This window comes from Hibiscus syriacus, unplaced genomic scaffold, assembly GCF_006381635.1.
Source record: "Hibiscus syriacus cultivar Baekdansim isolate YM2019G1 unplaced genomic scaffold, ASM638163v2 tig00110201_pilon, whole genome shotgun sequence".
Classification (NCBI taxonomy): domain Eukaryota; kingdom Viridiplantae; phylum Streptophyta; class Magnoliopsida; order Malvales; family Malvaceae; genus Hibiscus; species Hibiscus syriacus.
Window position 1 is genome coordinate 353,363 of NW_024062624.1, and position 20,795 is coordinate 374,157.

Genomic DNA, 20,795 nt, shown 5'->3' on the forward strand with positions numbered 1-20,795 from the left:
TCAAAGCTTGGACAACCTTCTTAAAAGCAGTACAATTCTTAATGGAATGCCCAGGGTTCCCTGCATGGTACTCACACTGAGCACTAGCATCATACCATTTGGGAAAAGGAGGTTGCATTGGTGTCACGTGATACGGCAAAACCACATGTCGATCATACAAAATCTGAAACAATTCCTTATAAGTCATCGGAATTGGATCAAATTGAGGCCTCTCTCTCCTCTAGTCCCTTGCCCCTTGTCTATTGTCATTTTGTGTTGATGACCCTGCTCCTTGAGGACGGGAAACAATAATGTTATTAGAATCGTACTGCCTCACATTACTGACTTCATTTTCCTTTTTCCTCACTGGTGGCCTCTTACTAGACTCTCCTCCCTCGAGCTTCCCACTCTTAACAGCCATTTCAATCATTTTCCCGCCGTAACTACATCAGCAAAACTTCGATAAGGATTACCGATAAGATGCGAGAAAAAAAGAGCCTTTAAGGTGTTGACAAAAAGCATATTTGTTTCCTCCTCTTCCAATGGCGGGTGGACTTGCACTGCTACATCTCTCCATCTTTGAGCATATTGTCTAAAACTCTCGTTAGACTTCTTTTCCATTCCTTGCAACATCATCCTGTTGGGCCTAACATCTTTCACATGTTTGTATTGCTCAAGAAAGGACTTAGCCAAGTCTTTCCACGATTTAATATTAGCTCTACTCAGCTGGTTATACCATCGGATTGCCGAGCCAATTAAGCTTTCCTGAAAGCAGTGTATCAACAATTGATCGTCCCCTATGTATCCGGTCATCTTCCTACAAAACATCGTGATATGCACAGAGGGACACCTAGTACCATCAAACTTCTCAAAGTCAGGAACTTTAAACTTTGGAGGCAAGACCAGATCAGGAACTAGACTTAACTCCTTTGCGTCAAATCCATAGACACTGGTATCTTCCTTCATGGCTCTGACCTCTCTTTCTAACTGCTTCCATTTCTCTTCCAATAGATTGTTTTGGTCCTTCTTGGCTTCTTCATCAAGGTCCGGAACTTGATGATATTGATGTTCTTCCTGATACGAACTAGATCCAGGCTGTACGTTAACAGAAGCACCGACTGGATTAATGTGCACATTCCCGACATGAACAGGGGTCACTTGAACCTTCTGAGATTGTTCTGGGGTTAACCCTGGATGATGAAGTGGGTCTTCAATTACACCTTCTGGCATAGGGCTTTTCCCATGTTCTGGATTTCTTCATTCCAACATACCCGCAAACTTGGCAAACATCTCCTTTTGGGCATTAATCATATCTTCTTGCATTTTCTTGATATTATCTTGTAACTCCAACTGAGCCTTCTCAATTTGGGCAAGTTTGTCCTCCATAACTTTCTTCCTGGTTCTATAGGTATGCTTGGGATTTTCCAGTATTACTCTGTCACAGAGTCATTTTGTTATCGCTGATATTTATTAATGAATATGAAATATATGATTATGAATGAAAAAAATGCGATGCAAAAATTTAAATGTATTAAAAATGCATATGCAAAATGCAGGGTGTTGATCCTGGAACGACTCCTTAGAACAACTCTTTATATTAGAACGACGTTCAATTACAAAGTTGAAACATATCACAAATAAATCTGCACCATCTCTCCTATTTCTTGTACGTGTGCTAGTAACTCTACAATCTTCTGGTTTTCTTCAGCCTCAGGATCTAGTTCTTCAGTCACATCAGCAGCTTCCTCAGATAGAATGACCAAATATTGAGCTATTCCCCGCGCGTGTTCTAGGTAACAAGCAATAAAGTCCTCTCTTTGCTTGACTCTCGCCTGAGCTCGCTCCCATCGAAAACGCCACTGTATATCCCCCTCATAGGGAATTATCGATAGCTCACTTGCTTGCCTCTGAAACTCTTGAACCATGGCTTCAAGCTCACTCACTTGTTTTTTCAGACTTTCAACTTCCCCATGGCTTGAGCTACCTTCCCTGTTTCGGTATCGTCGTAATACGGTCTCTAAACTTGAAATTTTCTCCTTCAACTTCTCATTCTGGGCTTGACTCTTTTGTAACCGCTGCTCTAAAGAATCATTTTCCTTCGATAAAATCTTAACTTGGTGCCTGCTTTGCTTGAGCTCTTCTTGACTCTCTCCGGCTACTCTTTTGAGGCTCGCCACCTCTTGCCTCAATTCGACAGACTTACTCGAGCTAGAACCTACTTGAGCTTTTACCATTCGCTGATAAGTTAACCGAAGATCGTCAAAGTCTAGCCGAAGTTGCTTCTCTACTTTTTTAATTCGATCTGCTCTACTCTTCTGAATATCGATCTCCAATCCCTTTTGATACACTTCATCTTCCAATTTCTGCAAAGTCATTCTCCATTGTCTCCGTTCTGCTTCGAAATCGCGCTTGGCTAACTCTAATGGAGATGGCACCACTCTCAACTGTTCCTCCACCGGCTGAATATTTTCAGGATTCACTATTGGGATGTTGTCATTTACTCGACCGCTTCTCCACTGCTCGTACTCTTGAGATAACTCGAGATCATAGGTGAACAAATTCATGCGACGAGTTTGCTTCCAGGCCTCAGTAACCCCTTTAACTTTACCCTTATACTGATCTCCTTTGAATGCAAAATCCGATCCTACCAAGTCCCATGTGGCTGGAATGAACTGCCTCGATCCATACTGTCTGGAAACTAGTAGCGGAGCATACCCAACAGAACCCCATATACCTGGCAAAGGAACCCAATCTCGCTCTCCACATCGGTAAAATATATATGAAGAGGTATTCCACGAAGCTCGCCACAAAATATCTCCATCTCTGATATCCTTGAAGATGACCATCTATTTTTCTTCGGTAAAACCCCCAGGCCACTCTTTAGAAAGAAAATCCTTCAAAGGTGAGAAACTGTCTAAAAATACTCGTCCTGGTGCTCTTTCAACATGTTTGAAATGACTCAGAATCCACACTAGCAGCAAAGGCGCACATCCTATAAAGCGTCTTTCTCTCTCACGCCTACAAGAACTCAAAGACCGGAACGTCTCAGCTAGAATAGCTGGAACAGGATCCACGCGCTTGTCTAATCTTTCAAACAGGTCAACAACTGATACGTCTACATATCCTAACACTTTTGGAAAAATAACAAGCCCATAAATCCCTAAAGCAAACAAGTCAAGCTTCTTTCTCTTATCAGGATGATGAGCAATTACTTCTTTCAGAGCAGCCCAAGAGATGCACTCACTGTCTCCCTTCTTCTTAATGTTTCTGATTACCCAATCTTCACTCATTCCGGTCATCAATAGTAATTTCTTCTTAAATGAAGGAGTGACTGGCAGCTTGGTATATATTCTATCTATCTGGGACCTCGGACAACGGACCAATGCTTGATACTCTTCTATTGTTGGTGTCATATCTACTCTACCGAATGTGAAACAGCTATAAGTAGGATTCCAGAACTGCGCCAATGCTCTAAACAGATTTCGGTCAATAGGAACATCCAGAAGATAAGGAATATCGCCGTACAACTGATAAAACATCTCCTTATCGGCTGCTTCCCATCTTCCCCATATCTCTCTTAGCTCACTCAGATCATTCTGACGTACGTTGATGTGAGTGTAGCCAAATAACTCTGATACATATCTAGGCATCACGCTGTCTCCATTGGTCAATTGGGACTATTCCGACCACCTCAGAACATCTGCATTGTCCTCAACCTCTTTCTGAACTGTTCGTTCCATATTACTGGCCTTCTATATGGACATCGACCCCAAATCAACACCATGTAATGGACAATGCAATGCAAAACAGAAAAGAAACAAGGCAAAAACAACAAAAGATCGGTTAGTAAACATGAAGCAATTAAGTCAGGATAATAATTTGTTCAAAAATCCTACCCACATATGCTGACTACCTCATCATGCTTTATCAGATCCTACCCAACATGATATCTACCCCCATGCTTTGTTATCCACAAAAAGAAATCCTAACCGCATGATATCTAATTCGCGTGCTTATTCAAAAAATAAACCTAACCGCATGATATCTAGTTCGCAAGCATTTATTCGAAAAATGAAAATAAATGACTCAAAAAAGCTTTTCCTTGTGTACCCTCCTCGCGGGATTCTTAAGATTCGGGTTTGGTTCAACCTAAGTTCAGGCTCTACGTTCACTATATGCTGGGTTAGGTTCTAAAGTAATAGGTTCTCGAATTATCCTTGCCGATGCCCCATTGGGCTGCCAAACCCTCAATCCTGGCCCATCACAGGCTTTAGGGGATCGAGTTCAATTTCGAGGGAACACACCTCCTTATGTCCATGCGGAGGTGATTACCATCACGAGGACCATAAGGCGTGAGCTCCAGGAGCGATCCACTATCCCATGCGGAGGTGAAAACCACACGAGGGCATAGTCTCTCACTCCTACTTAAATAGGACGGAGCAGGGTTTTAGCTCATGTTATGATAATGCAGCTGTGCAGTGTGTGAGGAAAAGCGAAAAAACAAACAATAAAAACACTCAAAATCAATTCCCAAAATACACAATTAATCTGAAATCATTAACAAACAGATCAGTACAACTATTTATTGGTTAATCATATTATAAACAAAAAATATTAAAACCAAATAAAGGATCAAAAACCAAATTAAAACAAATTTATAACTTTCAATTGCAAAGACACATAATTAATCGACTATCGGCCTGACTCTCTAAAAAATGTCCCCAGCGGAGTTGCCAAGCTGTCGAAACGATTTTTTTCTTTAAAGTGAAAAAAGGTGAGATTTTGAAAACCACATTAATTCTTAATTATCTCTTTTTAATTTAAAAACAAATGCAATTAAAATGACCTCTCGTTTCAAAAATTTTTGGATTTCCTTTACGATCGAAAAATACGGTTCAAAGAGTCGCCACCAATCTTTGATTAGGGTGTGATTGGGCACCCAAAAATGCTTTGTCATTTTAAATAAAAATTAATTTTAATTAAAACAACAAATTGAGGTCTGCGTTACCAAAATCCGAGTTCGGGAGTCGGTTACGTGTGGGGAAGGATTAGCACCCCCACAACGCCCTAAATTGGTACATAGTCGATTAATTAACGTTTTTGCAATGAACTTTACAAATTCGAACTTTATTTGATTTTTTGATCCCATAAAATAAAAATGTAAATTTAAAACATTCAAGAACACTCAAACAAATTAAATTAAAATTACCAAGTCATTTTAGAAAGATAAAAAATGTTCGATTATTTACAAATACCGAGACTATATCTTAAAGATATAACAACCTTTTCTCGATATATTTAAATAAACGAACATTTCTTTTTCTCTCGTTCCCAAATTTTAGGTGACAAATCAAATTTTTTAGTTTCACTTTCGGGATACACTTTTATTTTAAAATCATTAAAAGCGGACCTCAAATCAGTTATGACTGCCCACTTAAAACAATTTTAAATTAAAAGTATATTACCCTTAATTCGATTATGAATATGTCGAGTTGTGCAAGTGAGGCTATCATACAAATCATACAAAGAATGATGGCATGTGGGTCACCATAAATCATTCGCATAACATGCAAAGTAAATATAAACAACTAACTTAAAAACAAATCTAAGAATGGACTATATTAAAATAAATTTAAATTTAAAGAATTAATCTAAAAAGTCTAAATTATGACTAAAGTATTTAAAATTTAAATCTATGGACGAAAATAAAAATATTAACATAATTACATACCAAACGTAAAAATACAAGAAATTAACTTGAATAAATAATGGGGTCAAAATAGAAACTTTTTAAAGTAATGAGCCATAATCATAATCATTGCAAAATTTGATTAAACACACAAAATGGACTAAAATAGAACATGCAAAACATTTAAAGTCCTATGTCTAAAAAACAGAAACTAAGTACAATAAACACTTTAGGACGAAGATTAAATGGGGCAAAACATAGAGACAAAATCAGGAATACGAACACAACGATTTAAGGATTAAAATGCATGAAACTGAAAGTTCAAATGACCCAAGTGTTGAATAACCCACACGAATCGGCCATTCCCAAAGTGTTGTCGTTTTGAAGATCTAATATATGCATAATATTTTGAGCAGCTTAAACCCTAGTCTCATTTATGTTTAAACAATCCCCAACGCCGTTCTTCTCATCTTCTCTATCTCTCCCTTCTTCTTCCCTAACCCTAGACAGCACAAAGCTGCCATGGCCTCCATCCTCTAACAACTCTAAACTTCTTAGTTTTGAGTCTCTCACAACAAAAAACAGGACCTAAGGGTTACACTACCCCTTAACTGTCACGGCTGAATCACACAACCACCGTGGTTCGCCCTCAAAAGCTCCGATGAGGAAAGAAAACGACGCACAAGGTACGACACTTGACCCTGAACCGAACCTAAACTCAGCTTTCTTCTATCTTCATTATTTTTCTCTTTTTTTTGTCTGAGAAACAAGATCAGCGTCTACAAACCACCGCTAGAAATGCTGACCTTGACTCAAAGCCTACTTCGTCTCCTCTCAAGGGCATGGTAAACTACTTGGTTTTCTTTCTCTAGTGATTTACTTACTCGTATTCATACCATACACATATAAAGTACTGAAAAATGAAACAGAAGAAAAAAAATAAATACCTTAATGAGTGCTATGATTTTCTTTCGAACCAAAGGAAAAAGGAAATCTGGAAAATTTCTTTGTATTGATCTTAAAAGATTCTCTTACACTTGTTGCTTTCAGTTTTCTCTCTAATCCGAATACGAGAAATCTCCCTCTGGTTTTTTTCTTTGTTGTTGTCTCTCTTTTTTCTCTTAATTCTCGCTAATGGTTCCTGGCCCCTTTTTTCTGTAATTTGTGATGATAGTGTTCTGTCCGTTTCTGGAGGTTAATTCCCAATAAAAAAAAAAAACCGACCCTCCACCCCATTTACAGTTTCTTTCTCAATCCCCGCGAAAAACTGGTCTCCACGTTTTTTGCTCAATCTTCCAGTAACTGTTCGTGTTTTCCAGGTAATCTTCATGTGGGCTAGAAGCTACTCTGTTGGATCCTTGGACTTGAGCTAGGCCTCCAACTGCTCTGTTTTGGGTCTGCTCCAACCTAGCCCCGGACAAAACCGAGCATCTACAAACATCATGGATTTTTCTTATAGATCAAATTTAGTTGATTTAATTGAATTGTATCTGATAAGATAATATTACTCTTCATCAATGATTCGAATACAAATAACATTATATATAAGATGTGCATGAGTTTATTTATTCGATACTCGATACTATTAGCCTAGGTGGCACACTGTTTTTTACACCCAAATATGGAAAGATTGAGGTCTAACTTAATCTGTAAGTCAACCTTTTAACCATTTATGGTTCTCTGTAGGGTGTGGTAAACTGTAATGTCGTCAACTGTTATAGAAATTGGGCAGAAAGTAACACGAAAATTTGAACATATCTTAGTAAATTTGATATTAGAATTGCAATATCTACAACAATAAAGCTGGCAAGAATCTAGCAGACTAGTCGTGGCACTGACTGTGCCATAAATATCTACAGAGGACACAAGCAGATTTGAGTAACGATAATTACAGTATTTGAGTTGCAATCAGAAACAATTTTTGTTATTAAAGCAGCAGCTGATTAAGTATATCAACCAAATGAAAAGTCACAGCTGTAGCTGGGAACATATATGCAAATGGTGGATACTTTATGTACATGAGCCAGAAAGAGACGATGAGGATTTTTTTCTTCTTCTTTTGATGGACGAGATGTTTTCAACTTGCATCTTTGAGATTATGTATATCACAGATCAAGGGCCCCCAAAGACACACGGATTCGCCGATTATGCATTGGCTGCCGCCTCTTCTTCAGCCATCTGCGAGACTGAGAGCAGGGTGCAGATGAGGTTGCGATCGCCGTATACATTGTCAACACGTCCTGGTACACCCACGGAAAGAGTTGAAAAATCAGTATACATAAGCATGGTAAGGATAACATGCAAATTCATGTGCAACATAATGCTTGAATAACATGATTGGCCAAAATCAAGGTCAATCAATCACAGAACAAAGTTCGCCCTTCTCCAGTTAAAAGTTTTACAGGAAACGAATTTGGGATCGGTATATATTTTGGAACTCAATATCATAGTGCTCTCAAGGGACATGGTTGATGATGAAAATATTAAGGAAAACAACAATACAAGATGTTCTCATACACACCTGTAGTAGGCCAGAACTTAGCAGAATGGAGCCAGGAAGCCGGGAAGGCCGCATATTCCCGTGAATATGGCTTTGTCCATGCATCTCCCATGAGCAGAGATGGTGGATGAGGAGCTCCCTGTATGTGCATATTTTAGACACAATGCTTCAATATATGTTGATCATAACTTATTGTTATCCAAGAAATAGAGGGAAAATATGGTGAAAAGAAGAGCCATTCACCTTCAGAACATTGTTGTGGATATCAGCTTTTCCATTTTCAATCTGAGCAATTTCTTCCCTGATAGAGATGAGAGCATCACAGAACCTATCAAGCTCGGCCTGCACAAGATATTGAACGTAGACGTGAGAAAGAGGGAGAGATGAGGAATATGGAATGTTGCTAGGCAGAAAGATATTTGGTGAATTGTACCTTGCTTTCACTTTCAGTGGGTTCGATCATAAGTGTGCCCGGAACAGGCCATGACATTGTAGGAGCATGGAATCCATAATCCATAAGACGTTTAGCAACATCTTCTGGCTCTATTCCAGCAGTGTTCTGCAGTAATGGTGGTTAGCAATCAATCATGGAAACAAACAGAATGATAAAGAGGAAATTTGAAAAACCATTCCACTTTAACTACCTTAAAGCCTCTCAAATCAACAATGAATTCATGAGCAACTGTTCCATTGACACCACGGAAAAGAACGGGGTAGTGGTTCTGAAAAACACAAAATCAATTACAAAAAGAGATGAATGTGAAAATTGAGATGATTATAAGCACGGTCTCAAGTTAAAAAGGTACCTCCAAGCGTTTTGCCATGTAGTTTGCATTCAAAATAGCTATCTTTGAAGCATCAGTCAGTCCCTTAGATCCCATCATGGCTATGTAAGTGTATGATATCGGCAAGATAAGTGCAGAGCCCCAAGGTGCAGCAGAAATGGTACCGAGAGGGTTTGATTTTTCAGGGGCTGGGATACCTCCAGTAGATATCTACAATATGAACTAGAAATCAACATCGGATAAAAGTATCTTGCAGCACAAGAATCCATCTAGAAATTCCATTTGCAATGTGATGTCAGTGGTAAATGGTAATCAGTAAAAGCCATTGCTCAGAATTTCAGGAACATATTTTTCTATCATGGCAAGCAAGACTAGTGATAATTAATAAACCCCAAAGATAAGATAGAAGCAATTCTTTCACAGGGAAGTTCAAAGATTTGTAAGATGATCATGGAAAAGCCAAAACGAGCTTGTACATATATAGGCATATGTATATCTCGGAGAGTATATTACCACAGGATGTGAAGGCAAAAAGGGTGCTAAATGCTTCTTGACACCAATAGGTCCCATGCCAGGTCCACCACCTCCATGTGGAATACAGAAGGTTTTGTGGAGATTCAGATGGCAAACATCTGCTCCGATAAAACCTGGACTTGTCAAACCCACCTGTAAGCCGAAAAATATGTTTTTTTTATATAGAAAAAATAAATATAATTAGTAACAAGTGTTGAAATAAGTTGAAAAAAAGACCTGGGCATTCATGTTAGCCCCATCCATGTACACTTGACCTCCATTCTCATGGATTATTCTGCATATCTCATCGATCCCTTCTTCATACACTCCATGGGTTGAAGGATAAGTGACCTGGAATTGAAATAATAAATCGGGTTCGCATGAACAGTTTCCTTGCATTAAAAGAATTGTAGGGATGAATGTGATCACTCATACCATAAGAGCGGACAAATTGTCCCTGTTAGCTTCAGCAGCTTTCCTTAATTCTTCAATGTTGATGTTACCCTTGGAATCAGTTCCGACAGGAACGATTTTCATTCCACACATTGCAGCACTAGCAGGATTTGTCCCATGTGCTGAAACAGGTATGATACACACATTCCGGTGATGGTCTCCTCTTGACTGCAGTATTCATCCAGAGTAAGTGTCAACATAACCGACACAAGCTTTGTATGAATAAAAGGAATACCTTTTTGTTAAGTGAAATGAGTCTAAGTTGGTTACTGTCACTTACCTTATGATATGCTCGGATAACCATTAATCCGGCATACTCCCCAGCAGCACCAGCATTAGGTTGTAAAGAGAAAGAGTCGAACCCAGTGATTGAACATAACAGGTCACCCAAATTATTGAACATTTCCTAATAGAGCAGAAAACCAAAGTTCATCAATAAGCTAAAGATTCAAATTTACTCTGCTAGATTATCTTTTTAAGGCGTGAAGAACTTCTGGGTAAAGAGATATTTGCCTGATAACCCTGAGCCTGATCGGGAGGGGCAAACGGGTGGATGTCAGTGAAACCAGGCCATGTAACGGGCATCATTTCAGTTGTCGCATTTAGTTTCATTGTACAAGATCCCAATGGAATCATACTATGACACAATGATAGATCCTTTGACTGTAACCTATGAATGTATCGAAGCAACTCATGTTCTGTGTGATATCTGAAAAAGAAAACAAATAAAAGTGAGTGGCACATTTAATCTATAAGCTACAAGCGGGTCTTCTTTTCATGAAAGTTCCATACGTGTTAAATATTTGGTGGGTGAGGTATGAACTCTGTCTCGATAGTCCAGAAGGAATTGCATTCTCAACCTCTGGTGCAAGAGATGCAGCAGTGAACGAGACCTGAAAGTTCCGGTAGAGGTGATCCCAAGTCAATATGCAAAAGTTATAAGTGTGAACATTAATTATATCTACGGAAAAGATTATTAACACTCACTGGTTTGCCACCGGAAAATACTTTGAAAAGCTTGTCCACATCATCCAAGGTAGTTGTTTCATCAAATGAAACAGTGATCTGAAAAGAAACCGAAGACCCATGACCTCACATGATATATAAATGTTTGACCAAATAAAAACCACAGATCCAACCAGACTCACAGTTTTGGCATCAACAACCCGCAAATTAATCTCACTCTTGTAAGCAGCATCTGCTATTGCATGAGAATCGGCGCATGTAACCTTCACAGTATCAAAGAAGGGAAGACCCTGGACTTCCACAATGCCAAGTTTTTTCAGCCCCAAAGCAAATGCCCCAGCAAGACCATGGACACGTTGTGCGATGGCTTTTAGGCCCTCAGGTCCATGATAAACAGCGTACATACCAGCCATGTTTGCTAGTAATGCCTAGATAAAACAAGATATTAAATCAAAAACTGCAAAGCAAAGAAAATTTCAATAGATTACTAAGAACTTAATTCAGAAAAAGAGCAATATGTCCTGCTAACTTTATCCTAAGAATAAATCTGCACCCTTTAAAACTTTTAAAGCTTTGCAATTTAAGTGTTCTCTAAACCTCTATGTAACAGTTCCTATAGGGAAACACAAAATATCTTACTTGAGCAGTGCAGATGTTACTAGTAGCCTTGTCCCTGCGGATATGTTGCTCCCTGGTCTGCATAGCCATACGCAAAGCAGGCTTCCCTGAAGAATCAACACTAACACCGATAATTCGCCCTGGCATCAACCTCTTGTACTCTTGGGAAGTAGCCAAAAATGCAGCATGAGGGCCACCGTACCCCATCGGCACTCCGAACCTCTGTGCTGAGCCAATAACTATATCTGCTCCAAGTTCACCTGGGGGCTTCAACATTGTCAAAGCCAACAAATCAGTTGCCATGACAACCTTAACACCCTGGGCGTGAGCATTCTTAATAAACTCCCCATAGTCCAAAATCTCACCCTCGGTACCCGGATACTGAACCAGAACCCCACAGACATCACCAGAGCTGTAATTGATATTCTTAAGATCTGCAGTAACGACTTTAATGTCAAAACCATCAGCTCTTGTCTTACAAATATCAATTGTCTGGGGGTGACAATTGTTTGCAATAATAAAAGTCTTCTTCTTTCCTTTCAATATATTGTTACACATGGCCATTGCCTCGGCAGCAGCAGTTCCCTCGTCGAGCAACGAAGCATTCGACATAGGCAATCCAGTAAGATCAGTAATCATAGTTTGGTAATTAAGCAAAGACTCAAGGCGTCCTTGAGATATCTCAGCCTGGTAAGGAGTGTATTGCGTGTACCAAGCTGGATTCTCCATTATATTCCTCAAAATCACAGGGGGAACATGAGTATTATAATAACCCATTCCAATGAAAGACTTAAAAATCTTGTTCTTTAATTCCAAATTTTTCATGTGTTCAATCATTTGGCTCTCAGTTAACCCCTCATCAAACTTGGAAAACGTCATGGAATCAATACGTATAGCCTTGGGCACAGTTGCATCGATAAGAGTATCAAGGCTATTAAATCCACATGACTCAGCCATCTTGGTCTGCTCCTCGGGGGTTGCAGAGTTATGGCGGCGAGGAAAAGTATCACTTGATTTCAACGCCTCAACAGAAATGGATCGAATTTGTGACCCAGCGCCGAAACCAACATTGTTCGACACATTTCTACCACCTAATAAATCTGATCTGCTATAACTCTTAGAAACAAATGGTGACAATGAAGATACATACCTTGAAGGAGTGTACGAAACAGGTGATCTAAGGCTTATTTCACCATTGCGTGATTGCTTGGATTCATTAACCAAACGTTTCAGGATTGCCCTGTTAGCCACCTTCCTTGCACGCTCCATGAAAAAGAGTTTTTCTTTTTCTCAACAAGGTTTGGTAAAGGAAATGAAAACAAGAAGAAAAATAGAAACTTGGGTCGTTGAGGAAAAGAGGCTAAAAGGCTTATTTTTTGTTAAACATGAGCGGGATGAAGAAGGCTGGTGGACTGTTGTTAGTGATATTTGTCTATATATATAGTAATTCGTATATATGGTTGCATTTAAATCATGAATGAACTCTAAAAGATATAAAGATTTAATTTTTATAAGAAAAAAATAAGGAAATTTGTGGGCTTCAAAAAGCATGGTAAGTGGTGGGTGGTGAGTGACTTTACACCTAAGTAGGAAAAGAGATTTTTTCCCCATGAGGATAATACATATCATACTCGGCAAATAAAAACATCACAAATCTCCGGAACAAAATGAATGGTATGGAAAACAGATTGAGATTCAGTGGATCACAATTCATCTCATCCTTATTATTCAAACAAACCCAGAAAAAATTACTATTTTTTTTAAAAAAAAAGTTTGTATCTTGTTTTTAAGTGAAGCTTATATGGTGGCAGAATCTCTTTCACAATCTCACAATCCAGCTTATCCCTCCACCATCACATGTTTAAAATACAAAAACTAAAAGAATTACCTGTGGTGTATGGGGAGTCTCATTCGATATTGTAAGTAAAAAAAATCTTTTATCTTTTATCATGTGATTAGGCACTTGACTATGATCATATTTATTACAGTTTCTTGGGGTTTGCAGCGGAAAAATAACTTAAATATTTATTCACTTTGAATTAATTTCCATGGACCTTGGAGGGGGAACTTTAAGCCCTACCCTCCTTATGGCTCATTAAATAACCAAAATCTGTCGCAGTTAACATAGAGATGTGAGAAAGATGGGGAGCCTAAAATGGCCGAGTTGAAGAGATCTTACCCACCACTCCAAGGAAAACGAAGTTGCCTATCAATATTGATCGAGATGCTTATTCACGCTTTCCCCCGTCTTCTGCTCTTTATTTTATTTAACATAAATTCGATTATAAAGTTATATATCATAATGTATTTTTAATTATTTATTTAATGTATTAATAATGAACTTTGTCTGTCATAATCAACTTTAATCTACTACAACATGTTTTTAATTATTTATCTAATTATTAATTAAAAATTATTAAAAAAAACACTCTACGATCACTGTATCATTTGGATAATAATATTGATATTTATTTGAATCTGATAACACAATTATTTTCTATGCATGTGTAGGAGATTTAACACAACACAAAAATGTAGGTATACCTAACACCCAAATCTTTATACTTCCATGTAAAGCACACGAGGAAGACTAGGGTCAAAGGAACCCCTAATTACTCCTAATTTAGAGTATTTTCTAATTGATCTTTTTAATATAATATCTAAATTATTTATACCTTCCACCTTTAAATTATACGATATTATTTGTTTAAATATATTTAAATTTACAATCCTTAAAATATTACATGGATATTATAAATCAAATTAAAATCTATTTATTATTTTTTAAGATTAGAAAAATAAGTATCCCTATACTCTATTCCAATGCCGAAGCATGGGAATTCCAAAGCATTTCCAGGATTAAAATATAAAACTCTTAGAATTATTAGTACCAACAAATACCCCAACTTAGTTAGAAGCACACTACCATTAGATTTCATGAATTCATATGTCAGATTTACAGTTTGTTAATATAAAATATGGATTACAGAGAAGTAAATTGATTTGTATTGAGATAATATTATATTTGGTGAATTAAAATTGTATTAGATTTTATCTTATGAATCCATTAATTTTAAAAAGCTATCAAATAATAAACATATATAACTTAGAATAATGTTAATTGTTTTGTCTACATACATATGACCGACCACTCTTTAATCCTGTGATACAAGCTACAAAATTTATTGGGTAGTAAAATAAAAGTCAACTGTGAGAAAGGCCACACGACAGTTCCATTAGGAGGATTGCAGCATCTTCCACATCCTGAGGAAACACACGCCGCAAACCTGAGTTGTTGTTCAAACTTAAACCAAATTCCTTCACGCAAAGCTTCTTTTGCCTCCCGATCTCATAATCATTACCAAGACAAATATTCCCAGATTTATTCTTCAACTGCTTCTTGTATACCGTACGTTGTTTCTTCATTTCCTTATTGCTGTGTACCTTAATCTTCAAAGATGCTGCATCTGTCACCACAGCCGCTCCATTTGCCGCTGCTTCCAGGGCTCGTCTCGCCTTCCTTTGCCGAATCCCACAAGCATTGCAAAGCGACTGCCCTAGTTTTCACCTTCATCAATATTAGTAAACTTCATGTATGTATAATAGATCATTACATAGGGTAAAGCAACTAAATAAAGTTTACCTTGGGACCTCGAGGGCCACTTCTCCAAAGAGGTGTCGTGGTTGTGTTGCAGTCGGAGCAGACTCTAATGGCGTTATTAGTGTTACTGAAACAATTGGTTTCTTCGCCATTATGAACCAGATATGGAAATTTATCATTATTAACCATCATCTTGGAAGACGTCCATTTCAGTGATGATCCATTATTATCAGTTGTACTTCCATAGTCTCCATCCACCGCAGCTGATTGAAGTGAAGACGATGAGCAGCATGTTCTTGCCTTGAGATCAGCAGATGAAGGAGAAGCAGTATGTTGGGGCAGGGGCAGTGAAAGAAAAAGCTGAAGATGTTGTTGTTCATTTTGATCCACAAGGGGAAAGGGGGAGGGTGGTGAGTTCAGATCATAGAGTGGCAGTGCCATTGCGGCAAGAGAAGAGTTTTTCTTTTTTGATATAGAAGCAAGTTTATAATACACAAGTGTAATTAATTAATGGATCAAATTAATAGGAGACAAGAAGAGGCTTGAGAAGCCTTCACGTGACATCATTTCACCCAAACAAAAAGCAAGATAAACAAGACAAAGCTAAAAGGAGGTCTGGATTACTACTACACCAGTATATAATGACAAAACAGAACCCTATCTGCAAAAACGTTCAACCAATAAAATTACATCATAATCCAAATTAATTGCTAATTACAATTTAAATGAATATCTAACACAAATTAATTTTGCACGGTTAATTTGCTCAAATAAATGCAGTTTTGGAAGGAATATGAGCGGTAAGGGTCAGATTTTGCAGATAGGAAGAGATGGGGTTGTAGATTTCCATGGAATGGAACGGTGTGCTCAAAGTCTTGCGCAAAAGTCCATCAAATGCTTCTGCAGGCTTAGCGACACTGCTGGCCGACGCTTCCCCCTTCAGTCCCCACAACATTTTGCCACATGGATCCAATCCATTTTGCCACAAGTAAAAAAAATGACAAAATCGATCTATAAATGACAAAACAGGTAAAGCACTACCAGATATGTTTGATAGTGTCGATACTTTATTATAAGTATCGACACTTTTGAAATTTAAAAGAGAAGAAGCTATAGCGCTAATAAAGTGTTGATACTTTATAAAAATGTATCGATCCATAGCAATATAACATGTAAAAATATGACAAAACCGGTCTCGAAATGACAAAATCGGTAAAGAGCTACCGGATATGTTGAAAGTCTCGATACTTTATTATAAGTATCGACACTTTTGGAATTTAAAAGAAAAGAAGTTATAACGCTAATAAAGTATTGATACTGTTGAGTTAATCGATTGACGGGGGGTGAATTGGCAATTAAAATTTTGGTGGAAGCTTTTGCAGAAAAATTGAAAATAATTGCACATTAAAGTGGTTCGACTTTATCAACCAAAGTCTACGTCCACTACCTTAGCTATCCACACTAAGGATTTTCCAACAAATTCACTAATTTGTTCTTTCTTTTGAGGACAAAGAGTAACCTTACAGCTCCCTCAAGAATTATACCCCAAATTCTTGAGCACACTCTTTTTCAAGGAGAAATACACAAATTTGCAAACTTACAAGGAAAACCTCACAAGGTAAGATGTTTGCATAATTCTAGAACAAGAAAAGAACACTCACAAATAATTACAAATGAGCACAAATGGTGTTCTTTGAAAGCAAAATGAATATTGAAAGGAAAATTGGCTTGATTTGTACAAACTTGGTGTTTGATGCTTTCTCTCTTGTTTCTCTTTATTTTCTTGTTGATCAAGGGCTTCAGAACTTGTTTAAATACACCTTGAATCACTTCTGAACGTTGGGGATGATTAGTGAAGATCATATAGTCGTTTTAGTGTGAAAACAATTAATAAAATAGCTTGGAGCGTGGGGGGAATCGATACCCCCTATGGAGAATCGGTTCCTTAAGTGTAAAATTCAAATATTTCGACCGTTATATAAGGGGGAATCGGTATCCCCTATGGGGGAATCGGTTCCTTCCGAGCATTCTGGAAATCTCGGAGCCAAACCATTCAGGGGGGAATCGGTACCCCCTTGGGGGGGAATCGGTTCCCTCTGAGCAATCTGGAATTTTTGGCTTTGAAATGGTTCGAAATACTTTGAAAGATTATTTTGAAATTGTTTTAAGATTAAAACTTAATTTTACACTTAAGTAAGGATTAAAAATGATCTTTGAAATATTTGGAGTAATGTTTTGATATTCGAATAATTATATCGAATATACTTAGAAAATCATTTGGAAAATCTTAAAATTCATTTAACTTAATTTGTTATATCGAAATATCAAAATGTTTTCAAAAATGTTTTCAACAATCTCCCCCTTTTTGATATAACAAAACATTTTAGTAATTTTAAGATTTTGAAATCAAGTTTTGAAATTACTCCCTCTTACTTTAACACTTCTCCCATTTATCATTTTAAAACACACTTATTTAAAACACACTTAAAACACGCACTTAAAACACACACTTCTCCCCCTTTTTGTTAAATCAAAAAGATTCAAAGAAACGTGAAAAACATTTAGCCAATTGATTAGGTATATGTATGCATAAGCTGCTAAGATCACAATCAAGAGAAACGTTAGCCATTAGCTTCATAAGCAATATTCATATTTAATGTGATATGGAAAATTGGTCATATATCTAACATGAAGTAAATGATGCAATAGTGAATAAATCACACAAAACATATAAGTTCATATCATCCATAAATCCAAACAAATTCACAATCAATTCACCAATTCAAACATTCCAAAATATTCAAAATGTTAAAACAATAAGTTTGGAGTTCAAAGTAAAACATTTAATCACATATCCTGATCAGGAGGAGGAAAACGAGCTCGCATAGCGGCTATTTCGTTAGTGAGGTCATTAATACGTGCGTTGGTTGCTTCATTATTTGCACGCATTTCCTGAAGAATTTCTAATTGTTGAGCTCCCATTGTGGATAAATGGGACTCTATAGAAGTAAAGCGTGAATCCATAGTAGCGTATCAAAAATCGAATGTCTCCATAAAGGATTGGAAATATGGAGGCATTGGATGCGTTTGTTGTGCTTGCTCTTCGGGCTGCTCTTCGGGCTGCTCCTCTGGCTGCTCAGGTTCATCTTCGGCTTCATCGATGTCTCGCATTAATTGCTCAAGCTCGAGATCTTCGTCAGCTTCGGGTGGAGCTTGTGAAGAACTAGCTCCCGGAGTATTTGCAGAAGATCGAACCCATTCCCCGGTTTCCTTATCCTTAATCCATCCTGCTCTCGTTAAGGAAAGAAGGTTAATTTGTTTCTTAAGAGGAAAAACGGCATCAAGACCAACTCTAAGCCCAGCTTTGGAAAACAGATTACTCAAAATACAAAACAAGAGATGAACAGAGTTTTTTATTAGGAACAAGATTTACGGTTTCAACAATTTCAGCAAAAATAATCCGAGGTAGGTTGATTTTAATATTGTTTTCGAAACAATGTAACCACCAAAGATCTAAGGCTCTAAGAGTAGAATAACGACCTCCAGATGGTCGAAACCACCAAGAAATCATTAGATGAAGAAAACGTTCATGAAGGTCTAGGACACTTGCACTATCCCTTCTTTTATAACGAGATCCTAAAACCTGTTTTTCATTTGAAATCCCATCATTATCTAATCCGAATGTATTGGCTATGTAAGCCGAGTCAATATATAAGAATTGTCCTATTAGGTAGGAAAGAATTCCTATGGTTTCGGTTTCAGTTTGGTTTTTAACACAAACGACATTCGAATAGAAAATACGAACACGTTGATGGTAAACGATGGGTTCAAGGTCAAAGAGTTTATCAAATTTCCACTCTTGTAAAAGAGGAAGATATTTAAAATTGATAGCTAACATAGCTTGACGAGAAGGAATACGTTCTTCCCGGATTTTGTAAGAGTCGAAATATTGATAATACCAAAAACGATGATTTCTAGGACCAGGATGGTTGAAACACGAATTTTGGATAGTCAAATTAGGATCAATAGGATTAGGATTAGAAATTGGAATAGGTGGAGGATTTGGAGGTGGATTTGGTTGACGGTGTGAATGACTAGATGAAGACCTAGCACGTTTAGGATTGGATATGGTTTAGGAAATCAGAATAGAATTGATAACCTGCAATTTAGAAAACGCATGTATGCAATTTAATCAATCCCTAAACTCAATTGAGTCCTCAATATTTCAAGGTTCTCTAAATCAATCCTAATGGGAAAAGTTTTTGAAAAACTTTTGAAAAATATGGTTTTGAGAAACAATATATGTATAGTTTTCATAACAACAACATAATTTAATCAAAATACAATAATTTGAAAATTAACATTTTTTTAATTTCGAAAATTTAAAAAACATTTGGAAAATTCTTGTGTTTTTGATGAAATTGGTTGTAATATCTAGTTTCTAATCACTAAACAATCAATGCCCGATCTAAAGTTCATCCTAGAACTAATTAAAACAAGTCCTATGTTCAAAATCAATAAAATAGGGAGTTTAGAAAATTTTACCTTGAAGGATGAGATTGAGTGGATTTTGATGTTGTTTGCACGATTTTAATGATGATTGCAAGTTTAGGAGATGATATTTGAAGTGAATTCTGATTAAAATCGATGATTTGAGGCAAGAATGGAGATTTGAGAAAAGTTGAGAGAGAACGGCGGAAGAGAAAAAAATAAGAGAGGTTTGAGCAAATATTGGGTTCTGCCCGTGTTAAAACCAGAACCCCAGGGGGGTATCGATTCCCCTGTGGGGGGAATCGGTTCCCCTTCAAAAGGGGAATCGGTTCCCTCAAGGGGGGGTCGATTCCCTCTGCACCAAAATGCTAAAATCCGATTTTAAACACCAAAATGCTAAATTAATTTCCTCTAGTGGTATTGGCAACTCATATATTGAAAATTAATCATGTTCAAATAATTCAATTAATCTTTAAACGATATTTGAACATAAAATTAATTTTTTTTATCAAGAATCATAAACTCTCCCTAACTAATAGCAATGAATGCAATCAAAAATTATTATTATAAGCTTTTTTCATTTATTATTAAAAGTGCTAAAATTATTTTAAACACTCAGTGAAGATAGATTGGTCAAACCTAATTCTCTCCTAAGTGTCCAAAATCATTCCTTGTCTAAAGGTTTTGTAAAGATATCCGCTAATTGGTGCAAAGTATCAACAAATTCTAGAACTACATCTTTCCTTAGTGACATGGTCTCTAATGAAGTGATGTCTTATTTCAATGTGCTTAGTTCTAGAGTGTTGGATGAGATTTTTAGTGAGACAAATAGCACTAGTATTGTCACACTTGATAGGAATGGTACCTACTTCAATTCCATAATCAAAAAGTTGTTGTTTCATCCATAAAACTTGTGCACAGCAACTACCAGCTGAAATGTATTCGGCTTCAGTGGTAGATAATGCAACACAATTTTATTTCTTTGAAAACCAAGAAATTAGCATATTTCCAAGGAATTGGCAAGTACCGGAGGTGCTTTTCCTATCTAATTTGCATCCTCCATAATCCGCATCAGAAAAAGAATGCAAGCTAAAGCTAAAGTCTCTAGGATACCAAAGTCCTAAACTAGGAGTGTCCTTAAGGTATCTAAAGATTCTCTTAACAGCTAGTAAATGTGATTCCTTAGGGCATGATTGAAAT

General features: G+C 37.2%; 2 protein-coding genes across 3 annotated transcripts; both read right to left on the reverse strand.

Moving 5' to 3' along the window:
- Positions 1–7,553: 7,553 nt before the first annotated feature.
- Positions 7,554–12,924, reverse strand: LOC120218723 (glycine dehydrogenase (decarboxylating), mitochondrial-like). Of its 2 annotated transcripts, XM_039215625.1 has the most exons (16): positions 11,525–12,924; positions 11,068–11,313; positions 10,907–10,984; positions 10,712–10,812; positions 10,433–10,628; positions 10,200–10,325; positions 9,902–10,087; positions 9,704–9,817; positions 9,467–9,619; positions 8,975–9,163; positions 8,813–8,890; positions 8,602–8,727; positions 8,412–8,510; positions 8,190–8,307; positions 7,800–7,908; positions 7,554–7,700 (listed from the first exon to the last, which is right to left on the reverse strand). In XM_039215625.1, exons 1-15 carry the CDS (start codon positions 12,770–12,772, stop codon positions 7,814–7,816), a joined length of 3,153 nt encoding a protein of 1,050 aa, XP_039071556.1. In that variant the 5' UTR covers positions 12,773–12,924; the 3' UTR covers positions 7,554–7,700; positions 7,800–7,813. The 2 variants fall into 2 exon arrangements, with proteins under 2 accessions (XP_039071556.1, XP_039071555.1); XM_039215624.1 differs by having other exon boundaries at positions 7,555–7,908.
- Positions 12,925–14,664: 1,740 nt separating this feature from the next.
- On the reverse strand, positions 14,665–15,575 carry LOC120218726 (GATA transcription factor 21-like). Its single transcript, XM_039215627.1, has 4 exons — positions 15,291–15,575; positions 15,147–15,247; positions 14,877–15,055; positions 14,665–14,846 (listed from the first exon to the last, which is right to left on the reverse strand). Exons 1-4 carry the CDS (start codon positions 15,310–15,312, stop codon positions 14,708–14,710), a joined length of 441 nt encoding a protein of 146 aa, XP_039071558.1. The 5' UTR covers positions 15,313–15,575; the 3' UTR covers positions 14,665–14,707.
- Between the last annotated feature and the right edge of the window lie 5,220 nt (positions 15,576–20,795).